At 45.2% G+C, this 25,969-nt stretch overlaps 1 protein-coding gene across 1 annotated transcript in view; it reads left to right on the top strand.

The window, feature by feature from the left end:
- LOC126568333 (uncharacterized) overlaps positions 1–25,969 on the top strand; it is a 39,706-nt gene that overhangs the window by 13,448 nt on the left and 289 nt on the right. The window contains exons 2-5 of the mRNA XM_050224794.1: positions 23,574–23,797; positions 24,516–24,660; positions 24,742–25,029; positions 25,723–25,836. Coding sequence (XP_050080751.1) covers positions 23,574–23,797; positions 24,516–24,660; positions 24,742–25,029; positions 25,723–25,836 — 771 coding nt within the window. The remainder of the gene's footprint in view (positions 1–23,573; positions 23,798–24,515; positions 24,661–24,741; positions 25,030–25,722; positions 25,837–25,969) is intronic.

Below are 25,969 nucleotides of genomic sequence, written 5' to 3'. Positions count from 1 at the left end.
ATCGTCTTTCCGGTCCTTTCTTTGGTCGCTGCTTTGGTACTGGTGCCTGACATCGTGAGCCACCCCATTTTCCCCATGCACCAAATGGGAAACGAGGCCACACAGCCAGATTTAGTCGACGGGGTAGCGTAGTGTTCTGTTTCAAACGCTGCTACAAAATGGCGCAAAAAGCATACAAGTTCGTAGTGCAGCAAAAGCAACCCTAAAACACGGTAAACGATCAGTTGGTAATAATTATTGCAAATCATTTCCACGATTCCACTTTCGTTTCTGAGAAGAAAAAAAAAATGCAAGTAACGAATAAAGCGAACAAAAATACACACAGCATTTAAAATTTATTGACAACACTTGGTGCAATTGTTAAAATATAGATATGAGGGGGAGGGGGGGGGGGAAGAAAGAATGGGCGGAGGAGGAGGACTCACACACCACTCTACACCGATAGAATTGAGGTCAGTACAATGCACTTAAATAAAGTGTTTTATTTCTACCAATTTTTGTTTTTCTCGCACGTTCGACCGTTTCCCTCAACAGGAACTACACAGATATACCCGCTGGAACGGCAAAGAGTTGAGCGCGTTTTATTGCCATCTCATTTGGCATTTTGGAGTGGAGCTCGAGAAGCTGGGAGGGGAAAAAACGACAAGGCAAAAAAAGAAGAAAAAACAGAAACGTTGAACCACTTAAAGCTAATGTGTTTTCAATTTACATTTCAATTTAACACGACCAGCGGCAAAACATTACAATCATTAACCTCCATCTCCGGTTCGATTAAGAGTGTGTGTGTGAAGGGGGAGAATGACTTGGTTTAGTGATTTAAATGGAAACTAAAGAGTGCATCGATGCCTAAGAAAAGCGCAACAAAGCTTATTCTTTTGAGTCTCAAAGTGAAAAGGATACACGTTCGCTGCATCGAGTTGCATCGTTTTTCATCACTCAACCGTTGTTTCGAGTGCTTCCCAAAATGCCAAAGCTCACGATGCATATGGCTTCAAAAAAGCGAAAAAGCAAGCAAGGTATCACGATCGGGTCAGGTTTTCTTTACGTATCGTTCCCGGTTCTTCAAGTCAAGGGTAGCAAATCAAATTGATACCAACTCCAACTCCAACTGGAGCAATGTGTTAAAATGTGACAACGTTGCAAATTGTTCACTGACAGCGCGCCAAAAATTGGGAAATGGCGCCTGAAGTTATACAAAACCGCAGCAATGCATTGAGATGTCAATTTCAATCTGGAAGCGAGTTACGGGTTTTCTACCGCCTGAAACTATGCAATTCGTATGGCATTATGCATTTTCTGAGCAATTTTTATACTTACACGATCGTGTTACACACGAAAATCGTCACCGTTTCCTATCCCATTCTTTTCCCCTGTAGTAGTAGTAAAGTATGTGGAATTTGTGACGGTGAGCGAAAATTTCACCCATTTTTCCGCATAACATTACTTTGCCACCATTACAGCTCATCCTGTTTCTACTGCTACCATGCCCGGTAAGCTTAAATCTCGTCCCTCTGGCTTGCGATTCGGTACGTATCCATCCGACACTCCGGTGAGCTCGAACCGCACCGGTAACGGGCACGTAAAAGGACAAAGTGAAAACATATTTTTCGTTGCCGAAGCATTCCATCGGTTTGTTCGTTTTCGGGGTTCTCAGGGCCTCAGGGGTGTAAGATGAGAAGGGAAGAAATGAAATAATCAGTCCGAAACCGTTGAACCAGACGGTTGAAGATTGATACCAGGGGATTAGTTTTCCGTGTGGAAGAATTTTCACCACATTAGTTTTATCAATTCTTTTTTTTTTTCTTGCGAGCGGTCTTTGGTCTTTAAACGGCGAAAAAAGTGGGGTCAGACAAAATCCCTTCGCATTACACTGCACAAATGTACAGCATATTAATCACAATTTATGTTCAGTTTTTTGGCGGAACTGTGCTAATTCTATGAAGAATATGTTTTATATAACAGAAAGAAATGGCGCTGGCCCAGATCCGGTGACAGCGGCCTTCTCCTGTAGTAAAAGACTTGTCCTCGCAGGTCGTTAAGCCAAGCAGAAGAAAGAATGGCAGCATATAATATCACACAATCATCAATTGAACTCAGAACGCTATCACATTAAGTCAACCTTTTCAGATGATATCAAAACTGCTGCCTAGAATTACACTCAGCCTTGTACGGAAGTTTCAGTGAAGTACGTAGTCAGCTCTTACGAACTCTGAAGCTTTCATTATACATATAGTTCATATATGTGCTACTTTTATGATATCATCTGAGACCGTTGCTCATTCATTAAAAGATTCTGTAATTAGTTGCTGCTGTACTCCGACCATGTTATTCTTGTAAAGTTATCTTAAACTCCTTGGTTTTTCAAAGAATTTTGCTTGCAGCATAACAGCTAAAGATAAAAGTTTGCTACAATCTTTCAATGTTTCACCTTTCATACAATGATGAATCCTGGAATGCTTCCAACAAGCCTTATCCTCAGCCCAATTTGTATCCTTCCCCAAAAAAAAAAAAAAAAAAAAACGACGAATCCTTGGTCACACAGCATAAATCTGTCACTGCGCTTCCTTTTTCACTTAGCCTCACATCCGACCGATTCTTTACGCTTTATTATGATGTAGACATTTCGGCCACACTTTTCCAAACAGGGCAGTCCCCACAAACGGTGGGTCGGCACACCGCTCTGGACATGCTGTGAAAATGCAATATCTTTGGATTTTATACGTCCCGCGCGGACGAATGACGAATAAATCCGCAAGCATAAGCGAGGCGAGCGATGCAGAGGAAAACAAACTTGCCGGGCCTTCTTTATTAGTTATTTGAGTTGTGTTTATATCCATCGACCGGCTGCTCTTCTGTAGCCATCTTTACACTCGGGGGGGGGGGGGGGGGGGGGGGGGGCGGTTTTTTCACTCCGTTCCGTTGACCGATGTAAAGCGCCCAGCAGCGTGTGCAGAGTCCTCACGAGCGTGGTAGCGAATTTTTTTTATGACGATACTTCTTCCTAGTGATAACCATTCGTTCATTCATTTGTGCGAAGAAATGGACGTCTTTTTATGGGTTTCATCTTGGGCCGATGCCACCATCACCTTCACCCCTTAACGCTAGACACACGGCTCGCTTCCATTACGCTTACGGGCCCGAGAGATGGCGCGTTTTTCAACGCTGACGGCCGCTAGATCCATCTTCAAGGACTGCTGCCGGAAAAGTGGCTCGATTTTCCGAGGCCGAGGCTGAGCCTTTTTTCCAACGAGTTTGTGAGTAAGAGACTCACTTTTTTATAGCTTGTGCTTGTGTGCACAGTTTGTATCTCGAGAGCTTCAAAGCTACCACATCCCGACAACACAGTCGAGGTGAAAACTTGTTGAATGGGAAAAAGTGGACCGACGGATATCTTTTCCGGATTTTGCTCGAGATGCGCGCTAAACTTGAAAGCGCGAACAGCGTTTCGTTTTTTGCTCTCTCTCTCTCTCTCTCTGCGTGTTTGTTTTTGTTTGCCCCTCCCTTTCATCCTAGCCACAGTTTCGCTTGCCGACTAGCGGCATTCCAAGATGTTTTAAGGCGTTGCTGCCTTTCGAGATGGTTCATCTCTTCATTCTTTTTCCCTCTCCTGTTCCTGTCAGGATTTACTTACTTCAGCACCGGGAAATGACTGGGCATTCGCATTCGGGACGCTTGCTTGCGTCGGATTCGTTTGGACCTTTTCAATTTGTTTTTAGTGAGCGAGATGTTTTTTTTTTTCCTTTCGTCTTCCAGCTCCTTCATCATCGTTCGAGAGGTACCCGGAGGATTCTTTTATACTGCTAAAAAATATTTCTTTGTACGTAAAAGCTGTCTTCTACCACCAAAAAAAAAAAGAGATTTATTTTCCTGTTACATTCTGTACCATATCTTGAAAGAAACAGAACAGACGCTTACTTCTTTTCCATGCTCCAGCGCCAGCTAGTACCACAAGGCGTATTTATGGCATGTTTTGTTTCAATTAAAACATCCAAGAACAACGGTTGCAAAATCATTCGATTGGCAACAAAAAGCACATAAAAATACGAAAAGCTAAGGATTCTAAAACTGCTCGAAAACTGCTCGAAATTTTGTTAATGCTCCGTTCGAGAGGCTTTTTTTTTCTTGCTGGTTAAAAATGTTTCTTTTTGTTCTACGCTCCCACGGAAGGAAGGAATTTTTGGGGCACAGCAATCCTGGTGGCAGTTCGCAAAACGCACCTAAAACCCGAACAACCGCTCCCTCCCTCCCCCCAGGCCGGTCTTCGAAACGTTGTAAGAGTGGAAGGTATTTCGTTCGCGGCAGTGCTTAGAGTGCGTGGAATGCCGGTTGCCCCAGTGCTCGTTGCTGAAACATTTGCAGAAAATGTGTCCTCTTTCGCTCGCTCTCTCGCTCTTTCATGCTCACGAAGTATTCGGTTCTGGTTTTAGTGTCACGTCAGCTAGATGGGTAATCCAGAAATTCCTGATAGGCAAGATTGAATAAAACATGCAACTGGAAGAGTTGACATTCGCTATCGTCTGTCTCACTTCCGTTTTTGGAAGAGGTCAAAAAGGGTTTGCCGTAACCAACGGATCCGTTGGAAGCTTCCTACACTCACACACACACGCCCGCACGCTCGCTCACACACATTACAGCCCCACATTCCAAAGCAATAGAGCAAGCTGTTTGCGAGGCACCGAGGGCACTACCAAGGGAGTTGTACCGTATCCTCAGAAATTCCGTGGATTTTACGCTGCGTTTCGTCTTCCGCGTGTTCCTCCTCCGGAGATAACATCTTGCCCTTCCCCACCGGCAACGGAGAGAAGCGGGGGGAAAGGATTATAGCTAACGAAGTGGAAGATTCCACGGCTTCCAGGAAAGCCACTTCTGCCGCTCGAGGGCTCACTTCCGAAAGTAGCTTAGTCGATGGTTTTGTTCCGAACCTCCAGCAACCCCGCGGAACGCTGATAACAACGGTTCCGATAACCATGCCCATGCTAAAGCAGGGCATTCATATGCAGAATATTGCTGTCTGTTTATCATTTCGATGTCTTTTCGCGCATTCCACCACGTAACGGTGGGAAGGGAGCTCCCAAAAGGGCTATAATAGTGGTATCTTGCCTAGTTACAAATAATCTCCAACGTAGCAGTGGAAGGAAAATGCAAAACTAAAAACAAACTCACTCCAAAAAACATCGAACTTACAGTCACAATTCTCCATCTGTAAAGCCGAACTGGACAATATTGAAGATTGAGACGAGGGAATGCTATGCTGCCCTGGAACAGTCAATATGTGCTCTGTCAGGAACTGTTTCTTTGCCAAGTCCTTCGCCGTTGCTTCATCCTAAGCGTTTTTTTTTTTTGTTCCGCCAACCCATCGAATGCGATGTTTTCGGTAAATAAAACAGTTTATACATCCACTCACACATACACAACCAACCACTAAAGCCACAGAACCATTTTGTGGCCAGTACACGGAGATAGTTTTCCATTTCCACATCGGGCGTTTAACGGTGCATGGTGGAGCTGTTTTTCCCCTCACCTATTTGCTCTGGATTGTTGCTGTTTAGTTCCCTTTCTGCTTCAATCGAGCTCCGTTCGAGCACATCTCACACCTTCCGTAAGCACACACAGACATCGACACACCGGGAAAATAAAATAGTAAAACAAATCTGCCATCCTCCCCCGGAGGGAAAATAACGAAGTGAAAATATGTTTGTCATCACATCCTTCCCTCCATCGGGTTGGAAGCTGCAAGCCGGAAATCGGATGTTGTTGGTCATTCCAGAGTAAAAAGGGGTCTGAGAATTTTTCGGGGGTTTTAGCAAATCAGCACACGTACCTATCAAATACATCACATGCATGACCAATCCGAGGGTTTTAGCGCCGTACATTGGTGTGTGTGTGTGTGTGCGAGTGTACCTTCTCCCTCCAATGTCTTTGTCCCCTTTTGGCAGTCGTCCATGCCCTTAGGAGGTGAAACTAATATTACTAAGCTCGAAGGAAATGCAAGAAATAAGGAAAAAAACGTCCCACAATCACCGTTATTCTTGGCTTTCAGCATTTCTCACCATTTTTCCCAGAAGGTAGAGTTCTTAAGACCCGGCAAAATCAGGCCAGCAGCAGGCAGCGATACAGAAAAGGGAACTCCCGTGCCTCGTTTGTTGACATTTCTCAAATTCCACTCAACCAGCCGGGCGCTGCTTTGCCGTTTGCCGTACCAAACAGCAGGACGTGCAGCAATCCAGGCGTATTTCGTTACCTCGAGCTCGGGATGTCCTTTTTACCCTCCCCGGGGTGGGTGAAATGCGGGATGGGTTTCGGTTTTCGGGAAATTGTGTATCGTGTATATGCAATTGCTGAGACCATTTTTTCCAGCCCACACACACACACACACACACCAGACAGTGAGTGGTGGACAAATGAGCGAACGTGTAGCAGGCAACACTGTCAACGATCATATTCCACATTGACAAAGTGTGATTCCCCGTGGTGGGAGAAGCATTACGAAATTCGCCTGTAAATTTGGAACCGTTTTTATTTGCTCCAGAAGCTCCAATAATTAAACAATGGCTTCAGTGTGTACGCTGTTTGAATGATAAAACATTTTGCAATCGGATTTATCCGGATTCGAAGCATCATTTCCTTGTCGGATAGGCAAAGCAATATTAGGTTTTATTTTTTGAGAACACCCACACGCCACACACAGCACATACGTGTTGCATGCCCGGCACGAACCGTCCTCAAGGCTTTACAATAAAATTTAATATCATAAATGGAAGCTTCCCGTGTACAGCGTTCAAGCAATACCAGCGGGATGTTGACATCTTGGCCAGCATCTGGGATTTGCTTTTGAACGTCATGTCCTTTTTTGTGCTGCTAACACTAGATTGAGAGAGAGAAAAAAAAACAACAGAGAATCGAACGAATCGTTTTCGGAGCGCACAGTCGAAGCATATGGAATTGGATTTCCATATCAATGAGTGCGTTAGTGAGGGCTGGTGTTGGAGAAAAATACGCATACGCATTATGGCAAGAAGAGCAGAGGATTCGAATGCGATGACAATAAAAACTGTACCTCCCATTGAGTGATGTTGACGGAATTTCTAATGTCGGAAATGGTCGGTTTGGCAAAAGACCGGCCAAGATATGATAATTTTTAGCACCCATCCTATCGATGCGTAACACTTTCAAGCGCAAGGACACTAGTTTTGTATTTTTAAAGCTTTAAAAATTTCAAAATGACATGCTCGGCTTAACGGTATGCCGTTTTGTACTGCAAAAGTGCATACCTGTAGGCGTTTCCCTAGCTGCGCCTCAATGTAGGCAAACAGAGTAACAGAGCTATTTTCTAGCAACTATTTTTAAACCCTCTTATGACAAATTTTCATCAAAACTGTCACCACGTGGCTCGTGCCCCTAAGCGTACAATCGTTTCCCACGCCCAAATAAATCCATGACGCCAATTGGTACAGTAAATAGATCGAAATATTGCTCTCATAGCATCCAAAAATAGGTACGCTTTCGACAAAGTATTATTTTCAAATCCATACGCACACACTAACGGAGTTATTTTTGAAATGCACAAGACACAGATCCATTAAACAGAGAGAGAGAGAGAGAGCCCTCCGATATATACTCAGAACGAAGGCTATGAAATATTCATCTTCACTAAAAGCCGTGCCGATGGTAGCGGTGTGAGTTTCAGTTAAGCATTTAAGCAGAACACTGCTACAAATTAAAAGAGGCGAAGACGAAATGGATTTTTACTATGGAAATAAATTTTTTTGATCCTTAATAGATATGGGTAAAAAATTATTTACCTATTTACATACATGGCAGGTACGCAGCATAGCAGAGGAGACATTTCTAGAAACCTGAAAAAGCTTAATGGGCAATAAAAGCTTTTTCAGGTTTCTAGAAATGTCTCCTCTGCTATGCTGCGTACCTGCCATGTATGTAAATAGGTAAATAATTTTTTACCCATATCTATTAAGGATCAAAAAAATTTATTTCCATAGTAAAAATCCATTTCGTCTTCGCCTCTTTTAATTGCCGTCATATTGCTACTTCAACTTCAACCTTCTTAGTGAAGCTTACGAAGGAATAAAAAAAAACCTTCATCCATGCGTTTCCAGCTGTTTCGCATAAATCTTAGCAAATAATGAAGTAGTATCTCCCGCGAGGAGAGAAGGTTTTACTTTCGATGATCCTTATCAGAACCTTTCGCCGTGCCCTGCTGCATTCCTTTTTTGCCCTCACCCGTTGATAAGCTCGTGTTTTACAAATCCATTAGTACTCATCACGTACAATTAGCTTAACCACATCGCGTGCATCGGAAAATGAAGCAAGAAAGGTTTTTTTTCCAAACACACTCCAAAACGTGGAGCCTTCGTGTGGGGGAGCCCTCCTCCATGAGCCTGATGGTAGCCTTCATTTGAATCGTATCATCCAACCCATAAAGAACAAGGGAGGTGGATTGGAATCATCTGCAGTACCAATTCCGCACTCCGGAAGCGTAGTACGAGTGTTAGGGTCGGTGATGAAGTTGAAGACTCTTAGACTCATTAGTTGAAGTATTCGAATCCCGTCTTCGTGAGCCGTCTGTGGACGTCGGCATCGTTCACATTCGCTTTTGCCTGCTCAGGATTGGACTGGGAACGGATTACCATTGTTGGTTGGAAGGTTACGGAGCAGAATGGATAGCATTGGTCGCTTAAGAACTAACGGAGCAAAATGGATTTTTGGGTTGAACGTCGGCAATACCTGGATGCAGTTCAAGCTTTGATTTTCCTTTTTTTTTGTGGACACTAATCGCAACACTCTCCCATGCACCCAGACTCTAATGGATGGCCCGGCTTCCAAGAAGCCACATCTCACTCAGGGTCAGTTGGAGTGGAACCACTCGTTCGCAACGGTTCGCAATGCTATTCCACTCACAGTGTCAACATCGCAAGTCTCCGGATCAGATCCAATTTGCATGCGCTGCAAAAGCCCACCATGGTTCGAACCTTCGAACGCTGTACCGATATGTGCGCTTCCGTCTGTGCATGTGTGTCTGCAGGCTCTATCACCTGCCTACATCCTTTGGTACACTGACACACCACACACACACACACACACACACACAAGCAGGATAACACACGTGCCTGATTTACGCGCAACATTACGCGCGCCCTTTTTCCGATCCCATTTCCAGGTCGGATCTTGTTACACTAATAGGAAAACAAACCTTTGCTTCTGCATCTTCCACATCTATCCACAAACATCGACACTTCTTCGCCGGACTGGTCTTCGTCGCAGAACAGTTATCCGGGGGAAAGGTGAAGGCTCTCGGCAAAGCAAACGAAGTTTTCTTGGACGGTGTACTTAATTTCCATTTCGATCCATTAGCTACCCATTCGCTCGTTTCTTTTGTTTGCGTTACTAACAGTGAAGTAGTGAATTGTGCGCCCTCTAGCGGCAAACGAGGCAACTGGTAGCAGAAACGTGTCGAACCAGTGCGAGCGTGCCGGTACGTCGTCTAATAACTCTATCCATTTTTTTCTTTCTCCCCCCACTTTTATTCTTCAATGTGCCCCCCATTCGTGCTGCTCCACCACCACCAAACTCAGCCACTCTGTTGTCAGTACGTCTGTCATGCGAAACCTGCGCCTTTTAACTACGGCTGTATCCGACAGAACTACTACTCCATGCATGGCGTGGCAAAAGTCGTGGCCCGTGGCAAGAAGGTGGTGGACAAAGCAAGGTGACGACGTCCGGGGAAAACCGAACCGTTCGTTATTGCGTTTGCGTTTCGCTTCGCGTGGTGCAAAATATCATAAATCGAGTGCTTTTCTCGCAAAGATATCACGTTTCATCCGGTATTATTGGAAAATGAAATTGCTTTTCAAATGAGTCATACAGCGAATGAGGGGAGTGCGTGGGTTGGGGAGCCCCCTCTTTTTCTTAGTATCACTTCCAATCTTGAATGGTGTGCGTGTGTGTATGTCCCCTTCCTCATCCTTCACGGGTGGTATAACAACAACAGCAGTAGAAAAAAAAGCAAGCAAACGATTGATACCGTTGCCGAACACCGGAATGCCTTTTCCATTAGACAGGCTTAGGAGGATGGATTTCTTTTCTTGTGCGTTTCATGTGTGTGTGTGTGTGTGTGTGCATTCCCTAGCCCTGGTGGAAATGTACACGGTCGCGAAACTTAAACCTCCCACTCTCTTCTGTCCGGTCTCTTCAACTCCAACCATCCACACACACACACAATTATACGGCGGTGGAGAACATCAAGTCAATCATGTGCGTCGTGGCATTAGCGGCAATCGGAGGTATAATTTATCATTTCCAGCCCCATAATTCCCCAAAATCAAAATTATACGATTCTTTCGCTAGCGCTCGCCACCCCGGCACCATGGCACGTGCCAAGAGTGGGGTGGAAAGTTCAATGGTAATTATTCCATGTTTATGGTTTTCCCGGTACCCGAATTTCTCGCCACAGCACTGCCAAATCCTGGGTGTTTGAGGGAGGTGAACACCAAAAAAAAACCTTTTACTGTGCTGACAGGGCAAGTTTTGCTTCCTTTTTGAAGCCTGCCTGACCGGCTACCGGTACGGCTTGTGTACGGTGGTTGAGTTTAAGTGGATCATATTATCGCTCTTAAGCAGCAGAAGCAAACATTTTACACTATGCGTGCACGTGTGTATAACAGTATTCGCTGTCGACTGTTATACGGCGGCTTAAATCGTTCGCTTTAAAAACAAGCAATTATCGCTAGGATGTGTGTATATTGGCAAACCGGTGTGCAACGACTGTTGCAAATAGTAAATCAAGACAATACTCGGCTCGAGAAACAATGGAACCACTCTTCACTGTAACTGACACTTGGAAGCAAAATGGATACACTTGCACACAGCACCTTCAACATCAAACAGAATACGGTGCGTTGCTTACCCATTATTCCACCATCATATCTACGTCAAGTGCAAACCGGTGCTCCCGATTTCTGGACCATCCGCCGGTCGGAAGATGCTAGCATAAAAGATAGCACTGAATCAGAGCCAACCGTTCGAGAAAAGATTAAGAAAGGCACACACAGTTCCGGGGGGGATAGCAGCGAAAGTTTTGCCCATTTCAATCCTAGCGGCCTCATACTACTGTTTACCTCTCCCCTCGTTGCACTTGGGTCGATTTTCCCAGTATGCAATCCACAATCTTGGGCCGGACGTTACCCGAGAAACGACGCGTTATTATACTCGCAGCCGAAGAACCTGTTAACTGCCAACCGGGGGCGTTAGTTATGCCGTTTACGACCGGCAGATGGTAGCGGTTTCCGGGCAGTTCGGAAACAGAGGGTGGAAGCTTACAACGCCCGTGTCCCCTCGGTACGAGATGTCCATCCAAGTGTGCCAATTTATACCATTCGGAATTGCGTTCGCCTCAAGTGGTAACGCTTGCTTGCTTCCCGTTATGCTTGTTGTTCTGGTGAGCAGCTGGAGCATCATAATGTGTCCTTCTCCTCCCCCGAGCGACGTACACGTGTCCTACTGCTTCCGTACACCTTTCTGCAGGTGTTAATGTTAATGTTCGAGCTAGTTATTTCTTCACACTCGATTAAAGATTCATGCTGCGAACGAAATGATAATGTGTCGTGTGTTTTTTTTTTTTTTTTGGTGCGGATTCCAGATACCTGGCTAGCGTAAAGGTAATCTTCGTCTTCGGACTGGTCAATTTTCCAAGTAGGATGCTATTTGGTTAGAAATTGTCGTAGGCACTTACCCCAAGGCATGGTGGAGATAGCGACCGATAAACGACTGCATAAATCTTGCAAACGTACACGGTTGATTATTTTGGAAAGCTCTCGAAACACGAAAGGAATGTTACATCCAACTCTTATTTCTCGAAAGCAACTTAGAATCAACAGACAAAATCTTGCTCAATCTCAATTCTCGGACAACCTTAGCGTCCTGCTACAACGATGATGAAGAAATCACCCCCGGGGGTTTCTCTATATGGGAAAGGGAATTGCCCGACCAAACTTGTTGCTGTGGGTGCCTTCGAAAAAGGTCATTCGGTTCGTTCGACACCAGCAGCAAGATGGTAGAACAACATCAACTCGGTAGTTCGGCTCGGCTGTTTGCTAAAAATGCACGAACATACACACACAAAAAAGTACAACCATTCCTTCTCCAAGGTTCTGTTATTATTTGCGCTTCTGATGCTACTTTTGTTGATACATTTACCAAGCTCCCCGAGCTTGCCGGGGCAAACTTTACGGCCAACCGAGTAGCACCCACGGTTTCGGCAGGCTCCGGCAATTCTTGTTGCGAAGTTTAAATGTCAACTACACATTTCCATGAAATTGATTACCGGCACGCGAAGGGTGGGAGGGGGGAAGAGGCTGTAATCGCCCACATTATCGAGCTTTCATCAAGTTTAACGAGTTTGCACAGCGCAAACCCAAGCGAAAACCCACTCGGGTTTAACGGGTGCCTGATTCGCGGAGGATTATTCCTACCAGGTAATGTGATCCTGAACTTTTTAGCCATCTGCTTTTGGGGGATTAAGCACCAAAACCCTGGGAAAGATAGATTTTTGTGTACTTTCAATTTATATTAGTTGGGTGTGTATGTATCTGTGTGTGCAGTTTTTACACTACAGAGCAACATTTTACAAAGAAAGTACTCTTCAAATTATGCTAAGCTGAACCATTCCCCGTCTGTCTTCATGGCTTCAGCTTTCGGTATGGTAATAGCTCTATCAACAAAAGCCTGATGACTGCTTATCCTCCGCCTGCACGTACCTTGTAAAACCTTGCACACACTTTTAAGGTTCGACGGGCCTGTACCGCCCAGTAGCAGCAGCAGCTTTTAAGATGAAGATTTACTCTCTTCCAAAGAATTGATTTCACCGGCTCACCTTCGTCCAATAGTGAACTACGCCGGGTGCCCCCCCCCCCCCCTCTCTGTGTCCTGCCCCCCGGTGAAGTCGTTAGCAGCAGCTCGATTCAACTTTTGATCAGCAGCACACGATGGGTGCAAAGGATAATTCGAAATGCATAAAGCTCGGGCTTTATGGTTGGCGGTTTTAATATTCTCGTCTTTCCATTTGTCGATCGATTTGGATTTTTTTTTGTGTGTGATTCTCTTTTCATCTCTTTTTTTTTTTGTTGGATGAAGTTTCATCGATTTGAATGACGGTAGTAGACACCCCAGCGATTGGGAAATTATGTTCGTAAAGCACCTTTGATGGGAAATGGAGCTTTTATTTTAATTCTTTTTGCTTCTATCTTGTAGCAAACGAAGCTTGCAGAGAAATTCAGTGGCTGATTTATTCCTGCCATGATCGCTCACTAAACTGGGGAAAGTTTAGTTTACAGCAAGTTTCTTGCTTGTGGGAAATTGGGCGAAAGAAGCTACACGAAGGTTAAAAATAGGAACATCATTATAGAACCTACCACACCTCCGTACGGTGGTACGGAGTTGTTAGGTACCTCTTCATTCCATTACCACAAATTGCTCTACGCCGGCAAAAATGGTTTGTTAAGACAAACATCATGTTCTTGATTCGTCTATAAATATATAATGTCTCCCAGTCCGTAAAGCAGCCACAGTAATCGTTCTAAAAGCCATACCACAGTACACAACCACCCGAAGGGCCGGTACAGTCTACAGCACTAACAGTTGTCAAAACTATGTGCAGCCATAATTGACAGCAGAACGGGCAGCCATGTCAGTTCCAACTCGCAACACAACAAGCGACAATGACTTGCAAGAAAAAAATGTTCTAGTTACGTAGTACTTCAGGCAAAGATTGGCTTTAATTCTTCACTTATTAAAAGACAAACAGTGTCTCTCCCGATACAAAAACACCTCACCTGATCCAGTGGCGACAATTAATAACTGTCAATAACGTCAATGCTCGCTGCTCTAGATGACTCCTTTTTTCCTTCTTAACCTCCACACAACTTTGCCAAACCACTTGCCGAACGAAGCTTCACGAAGCGATCATTAATTACTGCGCGAAAACTTTTGCAAAAACCCCCAATCCGTCTGAACTAGAGTCCCAAAACTATTCTCAAAAGCTCTTGTCTCGGGTTTCCGTTCTGGCGGAGTTAATGGTAATGGTCTGCTGCATATTCGCGAAAGTTCACCGAGAGTTGGTTAGGATGTACCTTCCTCATCTGCGTCTGCTCCAGAGAATGTTCTACCTTCCAGGAGTTCATTCCCAGCACATACTTCAGAGAACTCGGTGTTGCTTCCGTTTGGCATTTAAAAACGGAAGAAAGTAAAGAGAGTCCGTCGAGTCGGACGGACTTTATGGTTAGTTCGGCATCCTCGTGGTGGTGGTGTCATTATTAATTGCATATCTTTCAACACTACAGTCACTTGTTAATGTGTGTCTGTGTATGTACTACTACTCCTCGGTAAGTACTATCCCAGCGTCAAAAGTTTTGCCCTAGCGTCTGTAATAATTACTTATTCGGGGCTCTAGTACAAAGACGCCATTTGCTACTGATCGGGCGTGGGAGAGGTGTGATATTATGCCACAAAATTCTCCATTACTAGAACTAGAACTCGAGCATCTTAACTATGCTATCTAGCGCCTATTAGACGCCATACTAATGGAAGACAGTGTCACCGTAATGTCAGTACGTGAGCGGTGCATCGATTGCATACATTAGCCCCAAGAAAACCCTTGCCAAGGACCTTGCTAGGATGGATGCATGCCAGGTTTTCGGTGTCCATTAGCATACTACATCCCTCTCCCTACTCGATTCAGCGGATGTTTATGGAGCTGCCACGCTGGGGTGTCTATTGTGGGGCTTTGCCAATACACCTGCGACGATACAAACCCCCCCCCCCCCCCTTCGAGTTTCCCGAGGCTAATAAATGCGGACAACCAGCATACAACGCCCGATGCATGAAGCTCTCTTGCTGTGTCTTGCAGCAGCACAACGCCAACGTCGTGGGGCGCCCTCTAGCGGGAATATTCGCACCGACACCAAAAGTTTCATCATGTGCGAGGCACCTTTGCCCAGGGCGAACAAATGGAAGGTACGTGATCGGTTTCACAAACAATAATGCCACAGTTCTTTCGTCCTTTCGCTGGCTGCAGCTGCACGGTGGCCGGTTCGCGAAACGAATTCGAAACGAAAGATACTGCGCGTCTAATATTAGACGCGACCACGTTCCTCTGCGTTCCACGCTCCCTAGCCCTAAATAGTGCAAACAAACTTTTTTCCAATGGTGAAAAGGGGAAAAGAGTAAAAGAAGCCAGCAAAGAGGCAACTTTTTTTGCCCTCTACCCACTCATTTCACGACTTGTCCTGCAGAAACAGTGCCCTGCGATGTATCATTTCCACGAAGCCAGACCATCGCACCCCCGCACATCGACGCCAGACTTCTATTGCTTAATCTAAAAATAGTGATCTAGGTCAGGCTGCAGTCGTTTAGTCTGTTTTGCTTGGTTTTTGTTTTGCCTTACCCTCGGAGGCTTTCATTCCCGCCTTACTACGACGGGACATGCCGCAGTTAGTGGAGGCAAACTTGACTGTGTGCTAGCCCTGCCAAAATTACTCTCAAAACTGTTTCGAAAAACTAGATGATGGGTAATATCGCAAAACATTGCGCGGTCCAGAACAATTGTAAACGATCAAATGATGGATATCAATTGTACTTCTTGCGAAGGAAGCAGTCGTCCACTACAAGACTTCATTCATTGATTTGCTATCATACTGACAAACACACTTACACACACACACGTAAAGACCCAGGGTAGTCGACCAAAGTTGGAGCTAAATTAGAGGAACGAATAATTTATGATATCGGTACGATCTGTACAAGTCCTGCTTTTTTGTGCCATCGAAACTCACTAGCTTCCGGGTTTCCAAGAGTGGTCCTCCACTACAAAGGCTTCTGCTTCGCGAAGTTTTCCATCGTTCCCTTTTTTTGCGAATATCTCAAGACACACCATACCAGCAGGCACATTCCACCGACCGAGGGTAGAAATTACGAAACACCTTACCACGCGTGTGACAACAGGTTCGATTCGATTGTACGAGAGGGTACGAGGCACCGGCGAAAAACGCAAGCAAGAAACTCTTCTGCCCGCACATCCGGCACACCGGAAGAAGTCATGGAAATGGAAATTGAATATGATTGTATGTATTATTTATGACGATATTTATAATGGAAGGCACATAAAAAGGACGTCTCACGCACAGTCGCCAAAACCCGCTCGCAGGCCGTGTTCGCGACATGTGTGCACACACACACACACAGAGTGTATGCGGTGGACCGATGAAGTTTTTGGACGAGCCCTTCGGGTGTTTTTAAGAAAGACCGGATGGAAAGCACACCCGCGCACAAAGCCCGCCATCCCAGGGAAAATGGGGAACCACTTTTCCGCGACCGGTTGCGCGCGCTCTTCCGAGATCAAAAACCCCCGTGAGGAATGTGAGCTTCCGGTTTTGTTTGGATGTGGCTACGCGGCTAGGCTTCACTTGTCTCAATGGTAGGCGTGTATGAACCAACCAACAGTTACGCTAGTGATTCGCCCAGTCTGTACAGTGCTGTCCAAAAAAAAAAATTAGTGCTCAGTATTTTTTAGGATGCCTTAGGCAGTTTTTTTGTTGTTGCTAAAAGTTCGCTAAACTTTCACTATTCGGGTAATGTTTTGCTCTTCATGCCAATAACTTTTATTTCCATCTTTCTATGGATTCCACAAATCTGCGGAACATACGAGCGCGAGATACATATCTGCACCTAACTGTTGAAAGTTTCTCTGAACACATTTCCATCCTACTGCTGTCTAACCGCAAAGCACCGCGGCCCCAGCTGCCCCATCTCCGCAAACAGGCCAGCCTGCCTGGTAACATGGTGCTGTGGCGTACAACATGTACGAGCTTAAGTTAGGTTAAGACGGGATTACGACGGGTAATGGGTGGGTCAAAGGAATGAAAAGCACAAATCCCTCACATTCGTACATACATGCTCCGACAGAACAGACGTCGTTCCGGGCAACCAGTCCCATACCATTCGTACCACAGCATAGCTCTCTATATCCTCCTATATCGCAGAGAATGTTGTTCTTCTGCCGGTTTAAGTAAACGATCGTTGGTATGATTGGTGCATCGTAAAATTTTTGCTTCTTTCTTTCTGTATGCCTACATACCCGTACAACAGCGAACCCTACCGGAAAACAATGGGCTTAGAGTGAGCTGTGATGACTCAACTAAGAAGGGAAGATATTTTCCATTTTCAAATGATTGGAAATCGTTGTAAAAACGGATAAAGCTTCCTTGTGCGAGAAGTTAATCTAGCAGCATCTGCTTGTCCTAACTTCAAAAAACCCGCGTCTACTAAGCCTTTTGTACCGTTCTAATACTCCACCATCACTGTTGTAAGGTTCCGTTTCGCTTGTACGGTAGGTTGGGCAGAGAAAGATTGTGTCTTTTACACACTGCATACCCATTTCCCCTCCCGTACACAATCGAGCTAATGTTTCACCGATAAGAAAGGTTATTAATTTCATCATCGTTCGTTCATCATTGCGCCGGATAACGAACAGCGGCTCGCTAAGGGGCAACCAGCCAGTATCGCACGGTACAGATTTCTGCTCATTATAGGGTGTAAAATGGGGAGAGATGGGATGGAAGAATTTTATGGCAAAATATCTTCGATGTTCGATCGATTTTTCTTTCCCCCGACGCTTACCATTAACGCCGCTGTGAGGTAATTTGATTGCTTAACATACATACACGCGCGTCTGCCCTGTCCTGGACGGGATTTTGCGTGTGCTAAAAATCTGACTCGCAAAGTTTGTGCTTAAAGTTCGGAAAGGATTCCAAGCCGTCCCGAACCTTCCAGGAGAGCTGTAGATGCGATCAGACTCTAAGTTCTGATGTCTATAATGTCTTCCCGGGGAATATCTATACGACCATCTGGCTTGCAAGGGGAACGAGGGAATGTTCAATGGATGAAGAAAAAAGATACTCCACACGCTCGTGTCCGTGAAGCCGAGGCCACTAATGGAAGCGAAATGAGAGTGGATTATTCGTTCTAATTTAAGCTCATTACCGGGGCTCGGCGTGCATGCAGATATATATTTATATATTTGCTGGTTTCTGGCCCAAGCTATCCATCCTGGGGCAGTCGTTAGGGGGTTAACCGATCGGGTTCGAGAGCGCTTTACTTAATCAGGAATCTTTCAATAATATTCATCTGATAGAAATTAGTGAAGTAGTTACAAAAATCTGACTCACGTCAGATGGCGACTCACGATTGTTTGGCGACAACGACTGTGTTTTAAAGAAGTGTTGTACCATAAAAACAAATAAAAATACAACTAGAACTTAGAATAAGCATTTTTAGTGTGTTCCAGCTTTTACACGGCAGATAAATGAGAGATCTTAAGAAATCTAAGGACAGTTTCTATTTTTGGAAAGAATTCCTAGATAGATACGCTCCTCCAAGCTCATTTTCCGTTAAAATACTAATTCGTTTTATATGAAAAAAGTTTTTGGAGTACAAATGTCTTAAAAAGCGCTACAGAAATAACTATTTAAGAGATTTTACAAAATTCAATTTCACTTACGAACCATCCAAATCTCTTGAACTGCATTAAAATCCACCCCGATCCCCGTTACTAGAACCTCTTACAAAATACAATCAAGACACACACACACATGCTGCGGGTCGCTATTCCATTAAACGCCGAAGATAAATGGCGCCATAGTACGTATAATTGAATGCAAGGTTCTTTGGTCGCGCGTCGCATTTCCTACAGATTATTGACCCACCACCCTTTCCCGCCTTGTTAGGACGGGGTTCAATTGATATCGAACCGAAACCTGGACCCGGCAAATCTTCCAATTCCTCACGACAGTCGCGACCCTTTGCTGTCTTCAACTTCAACAACTTGGTGGTCGTTGGTAAAAGAACCCATTTGCCGTTTGCCTTGTTCCGCCGGCAGCAAAGCTTCTCCAATTCCGGTAACCGGGTCCGCAACCGAATTCACTCCCGGCGGTTTTAGTTTGGGTATAGAAATTTATAAATTGCTATGATTAAAGGGATTTGCCTCATAAAAGCTATGTGCGTCGCACACAGGAAAAACCGGAGAGACACCAGAAGATATGTGCGCCACAGATACGATTCGAACAGTTCACACCGCCAGCCATCAGCCACTACTAATGCTACCACCCGGGTACGGTACCAATTTTCGTGGACCAAACGTGGTGGAGGGACTGGTCCGTAGAACAACACACGCAGCTGTCATAATGGCGCTTTCGTACGTTTCTCGTACGCGCGATGACGACTTCAATGGCGTGGACGCGGTTGTACCGTGCCGGCCTTGTGTGTGTGTGTGGATGGTGAAGCCTTTTGTACGAGTTGCCAGCCGGTACAAAACAGCAAATCCCAGCATCAGGCGGACAACATCCGCAGCCATGTTTCCAATCGTAAGCCATGCGGAAAAGTAGGAAGAGAATCGAAACTGGCACATTAGTCCTTTGATCATTCCGGTCCACCACTGGGGAAGGCATACCGAAAGGCGTCTCGTTTGAGAGGGACAGGGAGGTAACGTCCGGAGGGAATGTGGTGTATTACCGCTGATGAAATTCACGCAACGCTGAGCTCAAGTGGGAACCGCATAACAGACCATAGGGCCGACCGACCTAACCAAAGACGGCCGACAGTAGGCAAGAGGCCGGATATATTCAGAACCTTATCAGAAGAAACCTTCATTGTCCCTACGCTTCTTCTTTTTATATCTTTTTTTGGCTCTCCCGTTTACCCCTCATTCATCCCAACTTACGTCGTTTTTTTTTTTTTGGTGTCACGAATGAATGCTGCAAGAAACCGTGCATGGTCTTTCCTCAAAAGAAAAAAAGAAAGACGATCCCGAAATAAAAGAAAATTGTGAGGCTTTATCCCACACACACACACACACACGCATGCACACCTGTCGGAGGGGATGTAGGCGATAAAAGTTAGCTTTCTTCGATTCCGCCTCTGCTGAGGTTTTTGGGGATGCTTGTGTGCGAAGAACTACAGCAAGGATGCCTCGGCCAGCTAATCTCGGCAGCGTACGCAGAATTCGATGTATGTTAGGTTTGGGGCGAAAGTATAAAATGAAGACATCATGCTGTGGTGGGAATAAAATTGTGAAAGAAATATTTAGTTTTGATTATCTCATAAATAGGAGTGTGTTGGAGGTTAGGTATTCAGTTTAAGATAGGAGAATATGTACTTTCTACATTCTTAAAGTAGTAGAAAAGTCCATCCAAGAACATGTGGGCAGGATCAGATCGTGTATAGTTGGGATTTTGATCTGAGGACTCATATCTACCTCTCTGCCTCTCTGCTCTCTGTGAAAATTAGAACTTGTAATAAAATATCCTTTAACTCCTTGATTAATCCTTAGTATCCCTCCTGTATAGTCATCTTGAAATATTTCATTCAAAGACTCGCGAAACTTTTCACACATCAACCACACACCCTGCAGAAGATTTTACCAACTCTCACGGCACGCGGCAGTCAGATCTGACTAGATTTTAAACGTTTTATCCAACGCGCGAACAAGCACAGCTGTTGAAGGGCATGTTTTGTAGTGGTTTACTAATTGCGTATCTTGTGCCGCCACTATGTGGTGCCCTAAGCGCCCAAGTACCGCTTGAAAACATGCAAAGTATGTAACAGATTAAGAGGACCACAGCCCATTCTCCGGGACGGCGGGTGACAATGGCGTGTAAACTTTACACAATAACCCACACAAAAACAAACTTGTGAAAACCGACCGTATAGTATCTACTTAAACTCTAACGAAAAAAAAAAATGCCTCGGGTTTTTTGCTGCGAAAATACGGTTTTTGGAGCACGAGACGAAGAAAGTGAACCAGAGCTTCGGTCGAGAAAGATGGTAGATTTTTTTGTTTTGTTGTTGTTTTGCTTCTTTTCACCGTCACCATAGGGCAAATGTCCCTGCAATATCTTCTGTTCTGAAGCTGTCCTCAATGGTGCCCATTTCTTGGCGTTTTGTTTTGTGATCCAGCTGGTTTTAAACTTTCTGCTGCATTTGAGAGAGAGAGAAAAACCCGCATCCCCCCTTCTCAAGCTCGCTCGCACTACCCAAGAACACCCAGGCAAGGCTGGTGAACGTCATAAACGGTTTTACATTGAGTCAATAAGCCCGGCACGGATGTCGCCATTGTTTCGTGTATATGCTACTAATTCGTACCATAACAAGCCCTCAGACATGCCTGCCTGCTGAGTGACGTCCGGAGCTTAGGAATACGAGCTCGGGCACGCACACGCCGGCGGTTGTCCTTTCACCGGGCGAGCCACCCGTATGTGCGAGTGGAGACCCTGTTTTCAGGGCGCCGAAGGACGGGCAAACCGGTACGGATCACACATAAGAAAGTCTGCCGTGTCAAGTGTGTCAAGAGTGTCCTTCATGACACCCCGGCTTCGGGCTTCGGTAAACCGTTGCCTGTGTGTCCCTGAAGTGTCAACAGCAGCTTATCATGGCGCTCGAGGATGGTACGACACATTCGCCAACGGACGGGTTGGTCACTGCGTATCCCGTACGTAACAAAATATATGCTGAGTGGAGTGTTAAAGAATGACTGCAACAGTGGAGGAAGAAGAAGGGGACGCAAAAAAAGACAAAACCACTCGAATTCTGGCACCGTTGTTAACAGTTAAGTGCAAAGTCCCTGACTGTTGGCAGTGGTGTTGCGGCCACTAATGCGATGTAATCGATAAAATCTTGATAATGCCGTTTTACTGCCGCAAAACGTGATTTGCAATTGCGACATAGGTTGGCCGCAGGTTGACCAAACCAAACCAAAAAAAAAAAAACGAAGAGACAAAATATTATTGCCCAGAACAGCCAGCAGGACGTGCTCCACACGCAAAATGTTCACCCTCAAGCGAACGTTGGTGAGGTATTCTTACGCTAATGTCACCACCATCGCCTCGCCTCTCGGAGGACCTGTCCTGTACCTAAGGTCGATCCAATCCCGACGACGACGGACAGTTGGACAGTAATTACTTTTTAATTGAGCATAATTGAGCGCGGGTGCGGAAGTTTTTGTATTATTTACGAACCGTAATCAACGGCCAATTACCACGCCGGGAATGTACGGCGACGTGTTAGTAGTAGGCCCCGTGTGTGACATTGAAGCGTTTGTGGTTCACTGGCTCTTACTGGGTTAGTAGAATCGATTTTACTGAACGGAGGTGGGGGGAGAGAGAGAGAGAGAGGAGGGGGTGATGTAGATTAGATAAATGGATGGTGGGGCTAAGTGCAAAAACAGATTCAATTCGTGTGTCAATCCTTTTCAAATGTTCTATTCCACCGTGTTCTGAGACATAGCCGCATCTGTAGCACGGTACTATTGTATGGAGAAGTGGAGCAGCTGGTTGGTCTCTGTATAAGCGGAGTAATATTTGATTAAGTTTAAAGATACAAGTCATGTTCTAATGTCTTCTTCAGAGCCTCTGGATACTGTGAATTTATCGCCCAATATTGCAAAGTCCCGAACGAATAAAAATACATTCTCAAGCACAGCTTGATAAATTGTCACGCGAGAAGTTACAAGCATGAAATGTTTGCGCTACACTACAAAGTTTGTCTACTTTCTGTACGATAAAGTTTTGGCTTCTAAAAACTACACACAGAGGGACAACCACCAAAAAAAAATCCTGACTGACACTCATACACAGCACGTCAACTGACAGCCGCCTCATAGTCAACCGCCAGAGGGCTATCGATACAGTGATAGATCGACTGGAAACACTGCTGGCTTTTGTCGTTTGTCGCTCCGCCTCTCTTCGCTGGGCTATCAACGCTGTAAACTTTTATTAACTCGCTACTCACCAAACCGGAAACGCCGATCGGCCGCCCCAAACTTCATCCCGTCGAACTCGCAACATACACAACGACCAAAAAAGAGTCATTCCACCAGCGTTCGGTTGACAAACGAGACGGACCTTTTTTTTGTTTTTTGTTGCCATGTGGCCATTGGCTGCCAGCGGCACTCGTGTGAACGCGATACGAAATGAAAAATGAAGCACATCCTGCAGTAGTAGTTAGGAGGTGGTGAACACCTGGAAGAGGATCCGGGATCCAAAAAAAAGGGTTGAGATTTAGTTGTTACACTTAGCCACAAATGAAAGTTACTCTTCGTGGTTTGGTTTTGATTCCCTGCTTTGCTGCTTTTGTTTGGGGAAACAATGTTGGTTCGTTGTTGCTCGTGTTTTTTGCCAATAGTTGTCACTTCATTTTAGAAGTCTGTGACAGCTTACTATATTCATCGGTCTTAAAATGGTCATATTGTAGGGTTAATTAAACTTTCGCATTTTTGTTTTGTTTTCTCTCTCTCGAAGTCAACTCACCACAACGCCAGCCCAACCAACTTGGGGCAAAGTTTTGGCTGGAAGCTCGCAACAAATCGCCGTCCTAAAGCAATCTTTCCAATCAATCTATTCCCCGCACACACACACACACACCACATATATCAATCAACGACACAATGGGCAAACCGCATGAACTAACCGCAAGCTTCTCTTGCTGCTTTTTTCCCCCTTTCTTATTTTCAGATTACATGGAATCGATCTGTAAAAATCATTTTCTACAGTTACTTTATAGAAAAATAGATGGTGCTACCCTTCTGTCGAGGAACGAGAGAAACCTAAACTGTGTGGTCACGTTTCAAACGCACTCCATACTGCAGAGATTTATGTTACGTTTCGATATGCTACAACTAGACTGTAATGATCATTTGTATGTATATGACGGTGCACACGCTGTCGGTACGCATAAGGTGAGTATGGAGATGGTCGTAAAAAAAAAGAAAAAACATCCAAAAACCCACCCCCGATCCACCCAATCCCAGAAACCCCACGTCAAAAGGAAGAGTTCGAGTTCGGAAAAGTAATATTCAAAGTGATATTTAATATCCAAAGCATCGTAAGGCGAAATTAAAAACCATAACTTTGTTCCCGTGACTACGGGGCGTCCGATTTGAAGCTCCATTCCGCGCTGCTGCACGCTCGCAAGTAGTTTAAAAAACAATTATAAAAGCTTATCGCCATTAGCGCTGTAGCGCGGGAGTGATGTGCAACAGGGTGGACAGAGAAACTGTCACAAGCGCTAGACAACAGACGACAGGAGGTTTAAATATTACGCCAATCAGCCACGTGCTTCATCTTCTTCTCCCGGAAAAGCGAAAGATTTGCTTCCAAAGAATGTGGATAGTTTGCGGAACAGCGTGGAATCCATTCGACAAATTATGGACTCCGTTTATCATCCTCTGGTCCCGCTGTCTTCGAAGAGAAGCCTCCCTCCCCCCCCCGAGCTGCCTGGTACTGCGGGCATACTCTTTACCCTAACTTATCTCATTTATTATCTCCGGGGTTGGTTTCCCCCGGTTTCTGCCCGCCACTTTCCCACCATTAAAACCATTAACAGGCGTTTGGATGATGCACGCAGGGGGGAAAAAGGTTTTAAACTTTTTGCCACTCTCTTTCTCTGCCCACCAGGCGGACCTGACCTGCAAGGACACAAAACAATCAGTGGGAGCGTTGTTCACGAAGACGAACTTTCTCACCTTCAAGTACGTGACCGACAACTGGGGCACGGAGACAAACGGTTTCAAGATGGTCATAACATCCGTGAAAGACTCAAGTAGGTATCAGCGACTATCGCATTTAAACGTCTCCTAACGATCTCTCTCCCTCTCTCTCTCTCTCTCTCCCCACTCTACAGAGCTTAACTGTGCCGACTTCCGGTGTGCGTTACAGGACTTCTGCATACATCAGGATCTTCGGTGCGACGGTGTTAACCACTGTCCGGACGGGTCGGATGAGGCCGTCGGCCCCAACTGTCCGGGTCCCGATCAGTACATCAACACGATCTTCGGCATCGATCTGACGGGGATCATACTGATCGGTGTGACCAGCCTGATCGTCTTTGGAGCCATTTTCGGCATCGCGATCTGTGTGTACGTGCGCCATACACGCAACACACCGAACCAGCTAAACTCTTCGATACAGTGTAAGTGATCTTGTGCAATAATTGTGCGCTTACCGAACATGGCTATTTACTGTGCTTACGGTCCTCTATGTTCTGAGTGATTTTGTTCAAGTTTCTTGACGTTTCGATTAGATGCGTACCTCTTGTTGTCCTTGTTGTCGTAAGACCGACCGATCGTACAACCCTGCAGTCGAGCTCCTCAGGGTGTCGGCAAACATATGTAGACTTCATTTCTCTAGGCTTACCCCGTTCGAGTATGATGCTTAATTAGATGGTTCGTAATAATAATAATAATAATAGTACTGTATCCTAGTACCATGCGTAAACGTGTCCCTTTCCAAACTGCCAGCCCTTTCCCGAGTTGTGCCTGCTTTTAAGATATGCTGCTAAATTGATGCCTCCCGCCTGATCATGTAATGAAAGTTGTTTCTCACACTGTTTCTATTTGTTTCTTTTCTTCTTTCTTTCATATGGCTCATGCTTCATTTTCGTCATCCATTTTGTTTCCTTATGGTAAACTCAATTAATCGTTGCGATCGCGCAATGCATAACGGAATCACTACAATGCCGTACGGCTACTACTATAAAACTGGCTACTGATGGTGCTCGTGACATGAAACTGTGCCCTTATAAACACCGATGGATGAATGGGAAAAAATGTGGAATAATAATTGTTGCATATGGCTGTACAAAAACACACACAAAAACATACAGTGAACCAGATGATCGAATCGAACGGTTCGTCGAAGCATCTACAAGGAACTCTGCCGCGGGAAACAACAACACTACCTGCTTCGGGAAACTTGCATCACCCTGCGGGACCATTAGGTAATTAATCTTTCTGCTCCTTTTTTCCTGATGAACATTACGTGCCCGTTCATCACTCCAAACAAACCGATCTGTCCATCCCATCATTCCCACTATCCATTACAAATAACAACAAATTCCGCTTCTTTCCCGG

Source organism: Anopheles maculipalpis, chromosome 2RL (genome assembly GCF_943734695.1).
Source record: "Anopheles maculipalpis chromosome 2RL, idAnoMacuDA_375_x, whole genome shotgun sequence".
Taxonomy (NCBI): domain Eukaryota; kingdom Metazoa; phylum Arthropoda; class Insecta; order Diptera; family Culicidae; genus Anopheles; species Anopheles maculipalpis.
The sequence above is the reverse complement of the archived record's forward strand: the minus strand, read 5'-3'. Positions and strand labels throughout refer to the sequence as shown.